The sequence below is a fragment of the Sphaerodactylus townsendi genome, linkage group LG02, assembly GCF_021028975.2.
Source record: "Sphaerodactylus townsendi isolate TG3544 linkage group LG02, MPM_Stown_v2.3, whole genome shotgun sequence".
Classification (NCBI taxonomy): domain Eukaryota; kingdom Metazoa; phylum Chordata; class Lepidosauria; order Squamata; family Sphaerodactylidae; genus Sphaerodactylus; species Sphaerodactylus townsendi.
Genome location: NC_059426.1, coordinates 104582254 through 104601975, shown reverse-complemented (window position 1 = coordinate 104601975; position 19722 = coordinate 104582254). Strand labels below are relative to the sequence as shown.

General features: G+C 44.5%; 1 protein-coding gene across 6 annotated transcripts in view; it reads right to left on the bottom strand.

The window, feature by feature from the left end:
- Positions 1 to 19722, bottom strand: part of ANO1 (anoctamin 1) — a 197976-nt gene that overhangs the window by 155639 nt on the left and 22615 nt on the right. For 5 of the 6 annotated variants that reach the window (XM_048486381.1, XM_048486384.1, XM_048486383.1 and 2 more), the window contains exon 1: positions 14544 to 15028. The exons of the other annotated variant lie outside the window; for it this stretch is intronic. In XM_048486381.1, the coding sequence (XP_048342338.1) occupies positions 14544 to 14589 (46 nt within the window). In that variant the 5' untranslated portion in view covers positions 14590 to 15028. Of the gene's footprint in view, positions 1 to 14543; positions 15029 to 19722 lie in introns of those variants that run through there. 6 annotated transcript variants of the gene reach the window in all.

Here is a 19722-nt window from a genome sequence, read left to right as displayed (position 1 = left end):
TCTTTTGGGAAGAAGGGAGGACAATGATAGCCTTGAGTTAAAAAAACCATAGAGAGCTGTAGCTGTTTAAATGTTTCTCTATCAACATGAGAAAGACATAGATTCTCTTAAACTTGCTGAGATCAGAGGAAAAGTTACAGAACAGGCCAGGTTTACCCAATGCTTCCGAATGGGAGGTTGACCAGTCCTCAAAGCAGCTGCTATCCTAATCTGGGAAGCTTCAAATATCACTAATTTAAAACAAAACAAAAACAAAAAAACTACACATGTGTGGGATTGCCAGGATAAACTAACATTATTCATTTAAGTTTTACACGGAAATACCCATTGGATGAGCTGCAAGCAAAGACAAGTCCTGGAAACATTCTTAAAATGGCCACAGCAGCATGAAGGTCCTGAACGGGGAAGAAAATGGCAGGTTCTGCTATAGAAGAAGGCAAGTCTTGATGATAATTGTTCAAGACACTAAAAATGCTTTCTTATCAAAGTTCACTGTTTCATAGTGCATAGAATGATGGTTTTGACGACAGCACTTAAAAAGGACTCTTTAATGTTTTTAGAGAATCTGGACTATGAACTGTGAAAACATGTTACTTTCACTTCCGCAATGAACAACTACTGACTGTACTTAGATCTTTTGATGGGAAAAGGTATAGTGCTTCAGCCCTGACAGGAGAAAATGGGTGTGGTGGAGTGGGTTAGAGAACAAGCTAGTGTCACACTGGCATACTGACATCAATTCCAGTAAAAACCAAAAATACGAGATTTTAATTAATTTATGATGTCACTGTGTTTTAAACTCTATTGTAAGTCACCCTCAGATTGGTCTCAGCTGGGAATTGGGCAGGGCATAACTCCAGTAAACAAACAAACAAATAAATGTGACATAATGTGACAGTAGAGTTCCGGATCATCTTCAAGGTACTGGTGTTGACCTTCAAGGCCATTCGCGGCCTGGGACCATCGTATCTTAGAGACCGCATCACCCCATATGTCCCTACACGACCTCTCCGATCCGCGGAGGCCAATTTACTGGTGGTCCCTGGCCCTTCAGTGGTGCGGCTGGCCTCCACCGCGAGACCCAGGGACAGCTGCGGCTCCCTAGCCCCGGCCTGAGTAGGAACGCTTCTTCCCACCAGCTGTCCGGGCCCTGCGGGACCTTGGGGAGTTCCGCAGGGCCTGTAAGACGGAGCTGTTCCGCCGGGCCTTTGGAGGAACCAGCCGCTAATAGTGCCCCCTTTCTTTGGCCCTTGACAACTGGGCCACCTGTCATCCAACAAGATTCTCGCCCATGCCTCCCTCTCTGAGGGGGGAGGGATTTTATTACTGGAATGCTGGGCGCTTCACTTTAATTTGTTGGAAGTTTTATAATTGAAATAGGAATGAAAACTTTTTATCGCTGCCTTAAATTACTACTTATTTTATACTGTATTTTATATGTTGTGCACCGCCCAGAGCCCTTCGGGGATGGGGCGGTATATAAGTCCAATAAAATAATAATAATAATAATAATAATAATAATAATAATAATAATAATAATAATAATAATAATAATAATAATAATAATAATAATAATAATAATAATAATAATAATAATAATAATAATAATAATAATAATAATGGACATTCTAGAATTTACAAAAATGTGAACAAAACAAAACAGTAAAATCCTACAGTTTTTGCAGGGATCCCCCAACATGATGCCAGTGGGCCCCATGGTTCTCACCAACACTTTTTCAACTACCAAAAAGTGTTTTTAGGAAGTGCATGGGGAGGGCTGAATAACTATGTGACTACTATTTTTTTCCTAAAAATGCACCCCCCACCCCACCTGCCTGTGAGCTTACTTTCAGTCAGAGCCCAGATGAGAAAATAGCTAGAGGAGAGAACTGTTGGAAAGAACTGTTGGGTGGGGAAAGAGCTGAACATTCTTCTCCGATTTTTCCATATAAATATAGTCTCTGTGTAAGACCAACCACAGAAGGTACCTCAACAAAGCAAACTAGAAGTATTTGGAGAGAAGCATGTGATATACAGGTCTGTGTGCTTGTTGGATAGGGGCTCAGGCAGTGATGCTCATTATAAGCTATAGCCAAAGGGCACCAACACCAGCCTTGCACCTCCCAGATTACCCACTCCACTGGTACATTTGCTAGCAGGGTGGACATGCACAGGATAAGCTCTCACCAGCTCCAAAGAGCCATGATTCACATTTTGTTCCATGTGGCCAAATAGTGACATTATTAAGATCATGGCTCCTGTATGATTGTAAATTATATCTAGTTTTGGAGTTTTATTTTCTTGAGGTATATGTATGTACATCAACCAGCAACTAATGAGGTGAGTGTGGCACAGGTGTGATAACACTGTACTCATAGCAGAATAACTTGCATAACAGTGCAGTTTAAATTAGATATTAGAATATACACCATTACACAAGCAAAATCTTCTGCCCTATCAGTGCCATATTTAAATCAGGTCAAACAGAAAGCCAAATCCTCCTTCTGAAGTTAGGTGGGTGGGAATTCAAGAGAGGACCTTCTCAGTCATGGTGTCAAAACTATTGAACACTTAGGGATATCTGTCAGTCCCCGTCCATCACTGGAAGGAAACTTTTTTGTTTCAACTGATAGCCCCCTCCAAAAAAATAAAATCTCACCAGAGTAGTTGGGGGGAGATCCAGCAGTGACATAGGGTACCCGTAGAACTTGCCAGAACCTCCAAGAAGTTTCCAAAAATTTATCAAGCTACCCCATGTCACAACCGGGTTTTCTCTGGAAGTGATGCAGTGGCTTTGTAGGGTCAAAAACAAATGAGAGGTTGGGAAGTCTGTAACTGTAACTAGATTCTCTCAGAGACTGTACAATTGTAGAAATCACTTGAGACCACCAATTCCCCTCCCAATATAGCTTTGCTAAAAGATCTCCCCCTCCTGTACTATTTGTTCTCAGAAGAAAAAACCCCCAAAGATGGACTCATAGTCTTTTTTCTCCTTTGAGGGCTATTAATAGCACAAGGGGTTGGTTTCAGACTGTAAAACTGTATGGGATGAAAGAATTATCCCTGACTCCCAAATACCACCCATCAGTATTTCAAAAAGGTAGGAGAATTTGATCACAGATACCCCAATATCTCATCGAGTTTTGTCTTTGATGACTGGCCAAGACAAATCAATTTTTAGCCTTACCCTTGTAGTGTCCACAAGCAAATCTTACTGAGGAAACAAAGCACTGTATCTTGGGGCATTCCCAGTGCATGTAGAACATGCACACCATCTACCATCCACCAATATGCTCTCTTGAAATAGAAGCCTTTCCTCCACACACACCTCACCCATCGTTATGATACAATTTGACTTTATTAACAGCTTTAAAATGCTGCTGCATTGGGCAAAGTCAAGCCAGCTTCATCACCCTATCAGTGAATGTCCAAGGTTCAGTGTGGTTGGGGAACAGTCTGGAACTCTTCAGTCTATCTTTCTAACCCATCAACCTAGATAAGTCTTTAAGTCAAATTAACATACAGCATTCTGGGATAACAATCTCTAAATGATGACTGGGCAAATTAGTCACTTGACAACACAACTTTATTGGAAACAAATTCCAGTTGGTAACATCCCGTGTACCTAGCCTTGCCCATTCCCCCTGACTACTGGTGGGGGATGAGGGTAAGGTTGCCTGCTCCAGGCTGGGAAGGTCCTAGAGATTTGGAGAAGGAACCTGGGGAGGACAGGGACCTCTGTGGTGTACAATGCCACAGAATCCACTCTCCAGAGGATCCATTTTCTCCAGGAGAAGTGATCTCTGTAGTCTGGAGATAAACTGTAATTCCAGGGGATATCCAGGTCCCACCTAAGGGCTAGAATCCCTACATGTACCTGACAAACTTGTTTCACATATGGTGCTCAAGCCTCACTGGAAAAGAGGAGGTAGCACAAGCAAGTACTGGAAATAACAGCAATGGTTTCTTCTCAGAGAGTAACATGTCTATGAATCTGAAGGATTGTGACAGAGAAAGCAAACAGTCATCCTATTTCAGAGAAAGCACACATTCATACCATTAATCCTTTCACCTTAATGGAGCCAGAAACTCATGAAAAGGAATTCTAGTGATTCTAAGGCACAGATGGATGTTACTCCGAAAAGCACAGGATTGGAAACATTCTGGAAAACGACTATATGTGACTTCTATTACAATAATGCACTAATATTGCAGTCCTAAACAGAATTATTCTGGTTAACACTAAAAAAAGTAAAAACTGGCTTCAAATCTTATTGTTTTAATCTACACACAGGAAACAGAGTTCCATACTTGTTAAAGGAACAACTTCCCTTTTCTGTATTAATGTTGTTCACCCAATTAATAGGTGAGTTAAGAAGTTAAAATAGAAGGGAGTCACAGAATATATTCTGACTGAACAGGTAAAAACAAGCTAAATCACAGGTGTCAAACTCGCGGCCCTCCAGATGTTATGGACTACAGTTTCCATCATCCCCTGCCAGCATGATGCTGGCAGGGGATGATGGGAACTGTAGTCCATAACATCTGGAGGGCCGCGAGTTTGACACCTACGAGCTAAATGAACTCTGTGGGACAAAACTGACTGCTTCGCATTGCTTTCTCTCAACTTAAACAGCAGCAGTGGAGTACAAAATTCTGATTATCTCTGACTAACTCTGAAGCCAATCACAACACACCAGTCAAGAAAACCACATGTTTTGCAAGCATGTGGGAACTCTAGTAATGGAAATGTTAGAGAAAAAAACACTTTGCACAAGAACGGAACAAACACTTTGCACAACAGCCAAGATGATAAGTATACGTTCTTCCAGTATTTGTCAACACTCATCCTCTCAGATTCTTTATTGATATGTCACTCAAGGCACAAATAACCAACAAGAACATCTAGTTGAGCTGGGAATGCTTCTTCTATCACCTCCACAATACAACCCCATCTCCCTAAAGAATTTCTGGCAGTATCTTTCACACAGGGAACAGGACAAATCTGCACAGGGAAAAAGGGGGGAATGTGGCTGTGAAAATCTATAGAAATGTAAGCTCCCACCAGGCACCAGTGGCACTCTCTAGATGGGGTAGATATGACAGTAGGCAGGGGTCATATGAGAGAAGGCGGGCAAGAGATGGTTTTGCTTGCCCACCTTCTGACATCCAACCTATCTCGAGGAATGAGGGCTGTGGGGTTCAGGCATTCCCTGCTTTGTCCTTGGTGTTGATTAATGCCAGGTCCATTAATAATAAGACTGTGACGCTCTGGGATTACCTCGGAGCTCAACAAATGGACCTGGCTTGCATCACCGAAACCTGGGTGTGCAATGGCGAGACGGTTGCCTTAGGTGAAGTCTCACCTCCAGGTTTCCCATGTGTCCACCAATCACGAACACAGGGCCGGGGGGGGGGGGGGGCAGCGTAGCAATGTTCATCCAGGATGCGATCCCTTTCAAGGTTATCCCTGTCCAAAGGATCACCAGTATTGAGTGTGCTGGCCTAGAGTGGATGGCCTCAGAGAGGTTGGCTGTCTTCCTGGTGTACCCGTCGCCTAGCACACCAGGGGACGGCCTGCCACAACTGCTGGAGGTGGTAGCTGACTGGGCGTTGCAGTTCCCTAGACTTATTGTCTTGGGTGATTTCAACATCCACATCGATGTTGCAACATGTTCAGCAGCTGTGGACCTAGTGTCATCCTTGGCGATGCTAGGCCTCTCCTTGATAAACTCTGGCCCCACTCATGAGGCTGGTCACACTTTGGATTTGGTCTATGGGTCAGGAGTTGACATGGTCATTACCTCTATTGATAGAGTGCCATGGTCTGACCATTATGCCCTGAAAGTCTGGGTGGACCTGCCATGCCAACCCTGTCTAGGTGAAGGGCTGATTTATGCCCGCCCACAGAGACTTATGGATCCTCTTGGATTCCTGAACACTCTGCAGAATCCTGAACCTACTGGCACCTTGATGAGCAGGTGGAGGACTGGAACTCCAAGCTCTCGGATGCCACTGAGGTGATTGCTCCCAGGCATCCTCTGCGCCCCTGCTCTTGGCTGGCCCCCTGGTATAATGAGGAGCTGCGCCAAATAAAACAGGAGCTCAGACATGTAGAGCGAGTGTGGAGGAAGTCACCTCCAGGTTAGACTATTGTAACTCGCTCTACGCGGGCCTTCCCTTGCGGCTGATCTGGAAACTGAAGCTGGTCAGCACGCGGTGGCTCGTCTTCTCGTGGGTGGCTCAGTTCGGGACCATATCTCCCCTGTGTTGCGCCCCTTGCACTGACTCTCAGTGGAATTCCGAATCGTCTTCAAGGTGTTGGTGTTGATCTTTAAGGCCTTTCACGGCCTGGGGCCCTCATACCTTCGAGACCGCCTTACCCTATATGTCCCAGTTTGGCCTCTGCACTCTGCAGAGGCAAATTTACTGGCGGTCCCTGGTCCTGTAATGATGCGGCCGGCTTCTACCTGGGTGAGGGCTTTCTAGGCCCTAGCCCCTGCCTGGTAGAACGCTCTTCCTCCATCTGTTAGGGCCCTGCGGGACCTTGGTGAGTTCTGCAGGGCCTGTAAAACTAAGCTGTTCCACCTGACTTTTGGGGAAACTAGCCACGGATTGTCCAACCCTCCTGATGCCCTACATACCATCTGGACATACCATCTGCGGCGATCTGCTGGTCCCCTTCCAAGGGGGTATGGAATAGGGAGCTGAGGTTTGGACACCATTTTTTGAAACGTGAGTTTTTGTGAGTTATGATGTTGCTACTGTTAATGGATTTTAACGTATTTTGATTTTTTATTGTTCCTTATGTTGTATTGTTTGTGTTGGTTTTATTGTACACCGCCCTGAGCCCTATGGGGGTATTAAATTTAATTTAAATTTAAATAACAACAACAACAATAATAATTCATGTACTTTTCAATACTGCACCACAAATTAACAGATTAACAGGTGCAACTTTTCCAGTCACCAAATACCCTATAATAGGAGTTTCTTCACCTGTTAAAACAAGAAAGCCAGAAATCCTATTCATTTGGCCTGCTTTCAGACCTCAACATTGATGCTGAGGATATTTCACTAGGACCAGTCCAAGATTTTACAGCTTCTTTGACTGCTCTGGGCCTCTCTCAAATTGTGATGGGCCCAATACATGAAAGAGGTCACTCTAGGCATCTAATTTTCTGCAATTAGTCTTTGAAGGAAAGCTTGGGTTTGGGGCTAGAGATTCTATCCAAAGTATAGTATGACTAATATCTATTCAAGGCAAACATGAAAGTGGCCCTGATAAAATGCAGAGAAAAGGCCCAGTTAAAATGACCCACTCACAGAGCCTCATGGATCCTACTGGATCCCAGAAAGCTCAGGAGGCTTCCAGGATCCTAAATACATGCTGAGGCTGCAGTAGAAGTACAGAACATGAAGCTCCTTTAAGCTATTGACAAGGTTCATTGACCATTCCCATCCTTGGGCCAAAAAACATTCTGATCTACCACAGAACTGGGTAACCTGAAAAAGGCCAAGAGATGTCTAAAACTACGTTGGCTGAGAACTTGTACTGAATCTGACATTATGCTACAGAGCCTATTGGGGGACTGATAAATCGGTGATAATGGCAGAAATGTTACTGCTCTAGTACTATAGAATCAGGTAGTGTAGCCATCCCAGTTGTTCAAGGTGGCTCAGCATCTTCTGATGCCTAAATCTAAGTCTTTATTGTTCCAGGAACTGACAATTAACTGTTCCAAGTTTTTTGCTGATATAAGATTAAGGATATGTTCTGATCTGGATGTTAGTTGTAACACATGTTCACCTGAAGAAAAGCTTAATATACTGCTTGGTCTATTAATTGTGAATGTTGACAAAATCCTAGGCTGTTTCTGCACAGCCCGAAAATTCTGCTAAAAGGATGGTAAAAGCAGCGTTATAGGCAGAGAGTTTGCACAGTCATCGCCGCAGCACCGATGCTGCAGTGATGCAGCAACGCTCAAGTGGGGCCAAAACGGCATAATCGAAAGTCGCTCAACAAGCGAGGTTTTTCAACAATGGCATTCCGCAGCCACAGTCATGCGAAGCACCCAGCAGGAATCGGTGCCACAAACACCGCCCTCTCATCGGCTGGCCCACACTGGCAGTGGCCAAGATGGGGAAGGAGAACCATCCTGGCGGCCATGCTGGTGAGGTCAGTTGCGGAATGCACCAGGCCACTGCTGAGGGCAGCCGCTGCCACAGGCAGCTAGACAACTGAGGCAGTGGTGGCCAGGGGATCTGTGCCGCTGTGGGTGGCCTACGCTGTTGCCACACACCTGAGCCAGCAGGGAAAAGTGGATCATCGGCACCTGGGATGGAGCAAGTGCCATGCAGGACAGGGACGTAGGCACGGGAGGCGCGCTGGTCCAGGGAGGTGGGTCCAATGCCAGTCCCAGGGGGGTAATCTGTCAACCCCACCCCAGATGCTAAGGAGGCCCCTGCAAGTGGGAGGAGTGGCTGGGGGGGGGAGGGACGAAGGGATGGGGTGGACCCATGGAGACCTTGCAAGAGTTCCTTGGTGCTGGCGAAACAGGTGTGCAATGACAGTGTCACATCAGTTGCCAGGGGGCCCTGTGGCCCTGCAGGGGTTACCACTCTACCAATGTCCACAGAAGGGCCAGCTGCGGGACGCCCTCCAGGGCGAGGGGTCGATCTGGGGCCTGCTGGTCCGCCCCCCTCCCGATGGCCCTCTCAGGGTGTATGCAGGGCTAGGTACATGGACATGTTGTGCATACCCTGAATTCCACCCACCTCCTCCATCCGTCTGCTGAAGCAGACTAGCCTGCCAAACAGGAACACTTCCACGGTCATGCAGAACTCCAGAACGCATTCTGCCAAAGTGGCCAGACCGACTCTGAACTGCTGGGATTCCTCCCAGTAACTGTTGGCGCTTGCCAGGTACCACAAGGCCATGCCCACCAGCATCTCGACAGAGATGGCAGGCCCATGTTGGTGTCTTGTCATTCTAGGTGTGGCCGCAGGGTGCATATGAGTTACATGACCATGGCCTTACACATTTTGAAGTTGGCCATCCACTCCTCATCAGTCCAGACTATCATCACGAGGACCTCCCACCAGGTCCTGCTCTGGGCACCCATCCAGTAGCAGGGTGTGCAGGGGGCACACGTGAGGGCAAACCAGCATAGTATGGCACCTCTGTGGGGCCTCCAGACTTTGGACGCAGAGCGCCTGGTGAATCCCAGCTCAGCAGGTGGAAGCTGCAGCCACCCCAACAGCGGGCTGCTGCAGGCTACAAAGGTATTGTCTACCACCTGTGATTCATCCTGCTCCTGCATACCTTCCTCCAGTACCTCATCAAGCACCTCTCCTGGGTCCATGGCTCACCTCTGCAGATTGAGCCTGAGTCCCATGGTCTCCGTTGCCGCAGGCCAGACAGGGAGGGACGGGCCACAGCTGCACGGTGAGACGATGACAAGGAGATAGGGAGTGGGGCCACCAATACCTCGGCCGCCTGTGACATCTGACCAATGTGGCAGCATTGCTGCACAACCGCAATGGGGAGAATCAGAACGCCACTTCCAAAGCACACGCGTGTGAAGTGCCACAGTTTAGCAGATACGCTACCTGTTGACGGAGTGCCTGGCCATGTGAATGCTCCGTTCCAGCAGCCCTGCCAATAGCACCGATAGCAAAACGGTGTTATTGGCTGTGCAGAAAGAGCCCTAGGATCTGTGAAGGTATGTTGTGGGGAGAGAAAGGGAAAGAGTTTGTAAGTCACTCTGAGACTTTTTATAGAAAAGAAAAGTGGGATATAAATCCAAACTCTTCTTCTCTTCTTTCCACACATTCTTATATTTTAAAAGCCTATGTTGGTTTAAAATTAAGCTTACTTCACTTCCTGGTACCAGCGGCCAGAGGGAAACTGGGAGCAGGGAGAAGACCAGAGAAAGAGTGTCTTCCCTGGCCTCTCCCTGTCCACCCCGCGCCCCAACCCCACTCTTCTTCTGGCTGCAGTGGTGCTCGCTCAGCTGGTACTAAGTTAACCTTATTTTTTTTAAAAAAAATATTGTAATTTCAACGAGAACAAAGAAAAAAAGGACATATAGAACAAAAAAGAAAATACATAAAACCTAATAAACAATTACAATTACTTCTATTAACACAGCAGAGTAATTGCTTCCTAATATTAGTCTAACATGCTAAATCTCATTTAAGGTTATTTTCACATCTAAAAAGAATAATACAATTAATATGACTTTTAAAATACAATTTCTTAATTTTAAGGCAACCAGAGGCTGCAGAGGCAAACAGGGTCTAAGAGAAGGAGTTGGCAGGGAATAGAATGCTCCTTGAGGAGCCACGTGGCATAGTGGTTAAGTGCTTGCACTGCCACTCACACGGTCAGGAGTTCAAGCTCCCTGTGGGTCAGATATCCTGGCAGCTGGCTCATAGTCAACTCAGCCATCCATCCATTCCTTGGTCGGTAAATGAGTACCTAGCTCATAGCTAGGGGGTAAAGAATAGCCGGGGAAAGCAATGGCAAACTACCTCACAAAAATGGCTTGCCTATGAAATCACTGCTTGCATGGTACCCCAGGGTCGGACACGACTGAAGGGGAAACTTTACTTTTTACCTTTACAATGCTCCTTGCTCTTTGGGGGGAGGGAGACTGGTGGCCAAGTGAACCCCTTATGTGACACAGGGAGGTTGTGCCCAGAGCTTGAGCCCCCTCCACCCCCACCCCCTTTGAGGCTTATGCAGCTGACCCTTGTGATTCAGTCAGAAGCCTCAGGGCTATACTATATTACAGGGCTATACTATATTACACATTATTGCTGGATAAGAACATGCGTTCTTCTAACTCAACCTAGTCCTTAAAATGACTCTTTACCTTGATATGGCTGGCCACACGGATCCATGCCACAGTAACATTTAGACTAGACTACTAAAGGGCACTGTACATTGGTCTCATCTTAAAATCAATTTCGACGCTCCAGTTAGTGCAGAATGCCATGGTTTGACTATTATTGGGAGCTAGACAGAGTAGGCATATTGCTCCCATTCTTCACTCACTCCACTGGCTGCCCATTAGTTACCAGGCTCGATTTAATATACCTCACTATCACACACATGGCTTCATGCCTGGGTCCTCATATTGGCAGAGCTTCCTCTCCTCTATGCTCTGCCACAACTTTGTTCATTTAAGCAGGGCCTTCTACAGAAGCCAACTTGCAAATGGACAAAGTCAACAACTGTCAGTTTGTATGGTTTCGCCAGGAATGGCCTGCCCAAGGAAGTAAGGAAGGCTTCCACTCTCCTGGTTTCTATAAACTATGCAAACCTGGATTAGTTAAGAGGGCTCCTCGGCACAGGTAACAGAGTTGTATCGTACAAAATACTTTACGAAGTTACTGAGTAAGTGATTGAGGACTATGGTCCATACTACCATGTATATGTTTCTGTAAGTAGAATCCTAACATGTAAATTCTGCATTGTTTAATGAGTCATATTAATATTTATGCTCTACTTCAAATTTATTTATTTATTTTGGATTTCTGGTTGATTCCATACTTTTTACAATCCCATTTCATTGTTTACTGAATATCCCCATCCTGTGATTGTATTGACTTACTCAGTGTAATCCGCCTAGTGGAAAAGACCATCAATCAATCAGAACATTTTTTTTGTTTCTCACTGGAACAATTCAAACATCATCTCCTGATTCCTATATCCCCCCCGCCCCCCCACAAGTTCATGATGATAAATGTAGTTCAGATGAATCTGCATTTGTGTTTCTCCTTGTTGCTGGTCTCTGTCCCTCTGTCTTTGCAATCAGAAGTTCCAGGATCAACCCCTGGCATCTCCAGTTTAAAGGGCCAGGCAGCAGAGGATGTGCAAGATTCCATCCTGAAACTCTGGAAAACCACTGCGAGTTAGCACAGACAATCTCAATGGTTTGATAAGGCAGTTTCATGTGTCTTCATCTGTGTGTCTCGCAAAAAATAACAAACCCAGCTTTTCCTTCTGAGACATACTATTCCCCTAAGTGGGATGTGTCTGAGAAAGCAAGGATGTCTTCTGGGGGCTGTTTCTTATTCATGAAAGCTGGGGAGGTGTCTGGATGCAAAGATGGAATCTGCACATCCTTCCTCATTTGTGTATACTCCTGTCAAATGAGCAGCTGTTCAAATCCCTGTGTGTAAGGATCCCTAGGCCATAGTTGTTACAGGGTGCCAAAGAGTTGTGATTTATACAACTGAATATGTTGTGTCACATCTCTTCCTTGTTCAGAGATTCTATTTTATATGTGTCGTGGGGCATGGAGATGCTATGGAAGGTTCCTTCTATGTATGCATTATAACTAAAGAACGCCACTTCCTTTCCGGTGGATGCTGGCAGAGCTGAGCAGGTGGTGTTGCAATGCTCTCTAATGCTTAAAGTAATACTGGTTTTCCTTTCAGAAAAGAAAAAAAGCTGCTGGCATTGCAGGACAACAGAAGTTCACTATGATGAAAAGGATGTACGTCCTGATATTTGGCTATATAACCATCTTGGCTATATAACCATCTTGAAGGAGTCTAGTCTTTTAAAAAGTGGTTGTATGAGACAGTACACATCCACAGTAGCTGGCCCTATTGATCAACTATGTACTGTGCATGGGTCTTTGAATCTCTGAGATGCAATGGAATAAAAAAAAAACCCTGATACTGAAATCAGTGTATGTTGTAAACATGATACAATACATGCAGACGTATCCCTGATTATTGCTTTGCATCTGTAGCCATATGGACAGATATACCAATTGCAATATGAATAAACATTTAAAATCCGTTTTCACCATTACACTAACAGTGGTTCCTAATTTTATCAGGTGCATCCACATACCACTGCTATGTGAATAGATTAAAAAATCTTTTATATTTTACTTTTCCCAAACTACTTTCAAAGCATTTTTCTCTCATCTCTCTGCTCACTGAAATCTATCTACTGCACCCAAATAGTATTGTTTCTTAGTAAATACATAAATGATTTAAATTCTTGGACGATACTTTAGTATACTGTTTATCACCTGACTTAATTTTTTTATTTAATTTAAAAGCTTTCCTTCATGATCAATTCTGAAATGAAACTAACTGGCACCTTCTTAGCATTCATCATATGTTTGCAGAAAATACTTAATATTCAACAAAGAGAAGAATTTGGTCTCAAGGCCAGTTGATTCAAGGCAGGCTAATTTTCTTAAGTGTGCCTCATTTTTCACCCTAGTCTGAGACACTCTGGCTGGTAAGATATTCGATAAGCATACTGTGTTACTTTTAGACATGGACTGAACTCCAGTTCAATATCTGACTGTTTTAATAAGCTACTTCAAGCTAGTGTTTTTTCATGAGATTTTTTTAAAAGGAGTGAAGAAAAGGGCTCCCCGTGCTATTCTTAGAAGCAAACAGTCAGATTTGGCATCTTGATTACAAAGTTTGGAATTTATAAACTGTGCCATTCTAAATATACTTTATTTGTGTACAGTTCATCTGAAGAGTCATGTGCTACAGCATGTACCACCTTAACACCTTAGTTCCGCAACACCCACACAAGTAGAAGAAAAATGGAACCCTTCAGTGGACCCTGGCTATTTCATTTGTTCTCAACCCATGAGAAATTCTATAGAAAATAATACAACAAAAATTATCACAATATGCATAAGAGTAACTGGCAAATTCTTGTATACTTTGACTCTCCTGCCTTTTCTTGTAATTCATAAGAAATTTGTAAATAGTTTGCATTTTTATTATTAATTAATCAAAATGCCACAGTATAAATGGCCAATCTAGATTATATCATTCATGTTTGGGATCAGTAATACATTCCACAAAAAAACCCTGTCAATTCTCATTTAGATTGCACATGCCTTGAACAGAGTTGTAATTGTACAGAAAGTTGTAGGATAATCTTCTACATACAACAAAAAATCCCAACTGAACTCTAAAAATGTATGGTAACTTTGACAATTTCTTAGAGAAGTAAACACCATGAAACTATTATAGAGCACCACCAAAATACTTCATTCCAGTTATCACTGTACTATGAACTATGCTTTATATTTGCAATTCTCATAATTACACATTGTAATAGTCACCTGTTTGTGGTACACATACCCACAAATAGGAGCAGTCATATGCACAGAAACACATTTCTATAAAAACTCACTGTCATAGTTCATTTATGTGACAAACAACGTTTTCAAAATCAATCTTGTACAAAGTAAGTCTTTAAAAGATGAGCTCCTAATTACTACATTAACACTCTGGTATTTGTGGTCTGAGCACAGTTTGATAAAATGTACCTTCTGTACTTTTAAACAATATTTTCCCATTTTATAAGGGTCATTTTGAAGAGTTCCTAAATTCTTCTTTAAGGCTGATGGGAGAAGCAGATATTAAGCGCACATTTCCCAGAAAGAATTCCTAAAGCAGAACCAAGTAATTTCGTTCTAATGGTATACCTCAGGGTCGAAGCTTTAAATCTTCGTGCGTCCCCATTATTAGAGAACACTTACATGACTTGTGGGGAATTCTGTGAAGATCAATCCCATCCTTGTCCATTTCTTAGCCAAGAGGGAGGCTGATGGACCAGGAAGAAATGCTTGAAGAAGCGTGCAGGAATCCTTTCCTTCCTCTCTCTCTCCCGTGCAATTTCATTCAAGAGTGTATCCAACTACTGCCGCAGCAATGTCTGTGAGGCAGGGAGCCTTCTTGTAAAATGCATTTACGACTCAGTGGTAGCCCCAAAAATCGTGGTAGGAGCAAGTGAGGCAGCGTAATAATAGCAAAGTGGGAGGGGGGAACTCTCACAAAATGTCCCACTTTGAAAGTAGAGCTGAAGTCTCAGCTGCTTTCTCGCACAGAAAAAGTCAACGGTACAACCTTTGCCTGGTACACTGAGATTAGCAATTGATGCTCCTCCCAGGGTTTGAGGAACTCCCTGGCGAGGGGAGAGGCGGGCAGAGGAACTAACTTTAAATAGCAACTCTCTGATCTCCCAGCCGGGCTCTCCCGGACTATTGCGCTGAGCCCAAAGGCAGCTTGGAGCCAACACGCCACGTGATTCTTCCGGGGGGTGGGGGGGAGGTTCTGCTATGGGAACTAGGCGAGCGATTCCTCGGAAGCTGTTGAATATCTCATTTCCACTTGCGCGTGTTTGCAAGCCGGAGGGCGCGAGACGGCGCTTGCCAACGCAAACACAGCGGACTCTTTGCCTAAGGCACTTTGCGGGGGCATGTGGGGCAAAGGCGGCGGCTCCAGTGGCGGTTTCTTCAGCTCGACCGGCATCAGCCGACACCCAGGCAGTGCCTTATGGCTAACTTTACTTGCTTTGGCGTGCAGTCGTTTCGCTCTTGCTTCCTTGCTCCAAAGACCTGGTCTTTTTTTTCTACCCTGTAGAGAGGAGGGCCCAGCCCAGGGTCTGTCTCTTATGCTCAAACTAGTTGTATTTGCAAAAGGCTGCACGAAAGGGAGACATCAGAGCTACTTTATGTGCAAAAGAAATTACTTGCTCCTTGTGTGCCAAAAAGTTCCTGCTGGCATTTAATGTGTCGAATGAGAAACGTCCAGGACTTACACCAGACTGGAAGCCCCGTAAGGCCAAACGCCTGGAAACTGACTACTAAATTAAAAAGAGAAAGGCGTGCAATACCAGTTTAAGGGACCAGTTTAAGGGATGCTGAAGACAGATTTCCCAGACTGTTCTCATGTATTAGAATATATAATGGGGGGGGGGGGTGTTTAAAAAAGATAAAAAATCTAACTACTTCCATTGTTGTGGCGACTTCAATAGTAAAACTGAAAGGTCAACTTTTTGGGGGTCAGACCCCCTCCCCCCATCCCTCCTGTTTCAGAAGCTAGGGCCCTAAAATGCAGTTCAGCTTTTTCAAGAGACAATTTTGGTATTTACAATGAAACACAGGGAATTATGTTGCTGGAAAATGTAGTAATGACCACATACCTAGACTCTTTAAAGGGGAATTAGGCAGATTCATGGAGGATAAATTTATCAGCAACTACTAGTTTTGGCGACTAAAGGGAATGTTTGCATTCAGAGGCAGTAACCCTTTATGCCAGTGCCATGAAGCAACATCAGGGGAAGGTCTTGGCCCCTATGCCCTCTTGTTGGCTCCTGAAATTTCTGGTTGGCTACTGTGTAAGAGAGGATGCTGGAAAAGATGGACCACTAGTCTGATCCAGCAGGGCTCTTCTTATGTTGTTATGATACAAAAAGATCCTGGGGAGAACCTTCTTTGCACTGAATTACAAAATGCATCCAGTAATCACTCTAGTTTGCACTGTGAGTAGCCAGAAGGGTAGTATGTTCTCATGTGGAAGCCTGCAGATAGTGGAACTTCAATATTCATCTTTATTGTGAATCTCCCTGTAGCTATGATGGCTTATATTGGACAGTAATGGAGATGTTTTTTGCTAATATACATAAAGTCATTGAATATGAAAGCATCTCTGTGTAAGTGCCTTTTCTTAACACTAATAGACAATAGCCCTGTTCACATGTTCCAGTAAACACATATGCACCTGCTTGTAGGAAAGGGCCAAGGAATGTTCACTGTACAAATAAAATTAGGAACCAAACGCTGGATAACTGTTGATTCTAATTACATGTTCAGCTGTAGATCTATTGAATGTAACATGAGAATTACACAACATTTTAGACAACATAAATCAAAGATTCAATTGACCATAGTTAACAAGGGTCATATGTGCAAGAATAAAATGTTGTATTTAGATCTTAGCTCTTGTTTAGACTTGAAAACTCTAATAGGAACTTAAGAAGGGGTAAGTTCGGAAGTTATTAGATGTAAGCAAGCTTCATACATTTTATATTTTTATTTATTTTTATTTATTCGATTTTGTAGACTGCCTCATTTCCAAAGGGCTCTAGGCGGTTCACAATATAATAAAAACCAATAAGTTAGTTAAAACATCTAAAAACATTTAAATTCAATATGCAGCATCAATTCCAATAATAACAGACTACCCATATTGGTGGCACCTGGTCTTAAGGCCGGCCTTAAGGCTGGGAGGGGCTGGCAGCACCCAAAGATGAAACCAGCGAGGGATTAACTGCCAGATGATGACAAAAAAACCAATGGAAACAGGGCCTCACAGCAGCAGGGGCAGAGCCAGTCCGGCTGACCCGGCCTCTACCAAAAAGCCCGGTCTATAGGAGAACAGCTTGGTCTTACAGGCCCTGCTGAACTCGCCAAGGTCCTGCAGGGCCCAGACAACTGGAGGAAAACCGTTCTACCAGGCAGGGGCCAGGGCTGTAAAGGCCCTGGCCCAGGTAGAGGCCAGCCGCATCATTGAAGGGCCGGGGACTTCTAGCAACTCCGCTGTTGCAGAACGCAGCGGCCTATTTGGGACATATGGGATAAGACGGTCCCACAGGTATGAGGGCCCCGAGCCGCGAAGGGCCTTGAAGGTTAATACCAGCACTTTGAAGACAATCCGGAATTCCACCGGAAGCCAGTGCAGATGGTGCAGCACGGGGGTAATATGATCTTGATAAGTACCCCCCATAAGAAGCCGAGCCGCTGCATTCTGGACCAGCTTCAACTTCTGGGTCAGTCTCAAGGGAAGGCCCGCGTGGAACGAGTTACAGTAGTCCAACCTCGAGGTGACCGTCGCATGGACCACAGTGGCCATGTCAGCCTGGAGAGGTAGGGGGCCAGCTGCCGGGCCTGGTGAAGATGAAAAAAAGCTACCTGGGTAACATGGGCCACCTGGCCCTCCATAGAAAGGGAGGAATCCAGGCGGACCCCCAGGCTATAGGCCAGGGAGGTCAGGGCCAACGTTACCCCTTCCAAAACCGGCAGCTGAAAATCCCTAGGCCTCTCACCACGGTCCAGCCAAAGGACCTCCATCTTCGATGGAGTTTTAAACTGCTCTGCCTCAACCAACCAGAAACCGACTCCAAACAATGCTGTAGAGCCACAGGGGCAGAGGCCACCCCCCCCCATCAACATGTACCATATGTACCAATTTGAATTTTATGAAAATAAAAAATGTAATGAGAGAATTGCTCAACACATTTTAAAAATCAGGTGCACTGTAACTTGTGAACCGGGCTACTGATGCAGAATGTTGGTTTAACTGTTCTTGAAGTTTATTTTTTTAATTTCTCACCATCACTGTTCATGTTAGGGTGGCTTGTGAGCTCATTTGAATACAAGGTTGGTTCTAGAGATCTCTCAGAATTACAACTAATTTCCAAATTACATAGCTCAGTCCCCTGGAGAAAATGACTGCTGTGGAAGGTGGACTGCATGACATGATACCTTGCCAAGGTTCTATTCTCCCTTGCCTCCCCCCAAAGTCTCCAGGAATTTAGCCTTGAGTTGGCATGCCTATTTTGGTTTCAGCATTAACTGTATAGCAAGTGTGCGTATTAGTTGGCACCATCTCCATTCAAGGTTGTCTCCCCTGGTTGTGGGGGATGTGTTTGCAGGTGAACCATGGAAAAAGTACCATACCTACTTTTGTTGGGTTTAGATTAAGAAGCATAAGTGAAAACTTAATTTCATATATTTTTTAACCAGCATGTGTGATCTTGGTGCATTATCCCTTATGGGGTAATGGTCATCATCTTCTGTTGAAAGCACATAGTTTTAAGAACTATCGAAGAAAGATTGCCAGCATAGAGGAGATTTGGGGAGCAGAGGGGTTGGTTGGGCATAGTTCGAATGGGAAAAAGCTACATAGTTGGAATGGAAATAAGTTTTTTTACACAGCTAGGTATATGTGCACTGACTGCATACTTCCTACCAGTTGGAAGGTTAGTCATAATGCTGGATTCTATAGAGCTTTATATGCCCTTTATTTTTTAAAGCATTTTCTTCTCAAACTAGCACAATCATACTAATCTAGATTAGCAAAGGAAATACATTTCTATTTCAGAATTATGAAGCACCGTAGAAATCCACAGATAAAATAACCCATGGACCAACTAGAACACTTTTAAAAAAACTTATTATACAGTTTACAACCGGGGAGCTGTTGTGTGCAGTTTCCTGAAATGTGGTTTTCTGAAATAGCCCTCTCTAAATTCTTTCAGATAATGGATATCCCTAACAATATGTGCCATCCGGTAATCTGACCAGTATTGCATTTTTATCCTCTGAAGCTTATAGGAACATGGTTAAACTGAAGGCCTTGGCAAAGATAAAGGCTTCCTCTGTATGAAATTATCATCTACCTCAGAGACGGACAGATAATAAAATGGGCCTTGGGCCATGTTCTCAATTTCTACTTGGTCCATTAACTAATGAACACATGAAGGTGCTTTATGCTGAGTCAGATCTTTGTCTATCAAGGTCAATATTGTCTACTTTGTTGAATAGCAGCTGCCATGGTCTTGAGTTGAGGCCTTTTATATCACCTTCTGCCTGGCCATGTAACCAGTGGTGTATCTATAGAAAATGGAGTTCAGGACAAGAATTGATTTGTGCTCCTGCCACATGCCAGCATCCGGCCAGCAAGGCAGTCTATGTAGCTGCCTGGCTGTTCCCCTCCCCCACTCACCAGCAGAGGCGTGCCGAGAAGAAATGGCACCCAGAGACAAATTGTCTCCAGGCTCCCCCCCACTGCTCCCCCCCTTTGCTCCCGGCTCCCAGGGAGCCTGCAGTCCCTTCTGTCCTCTCCTCTGGGGGATGTGGCCGTGCCCCCAGGGCA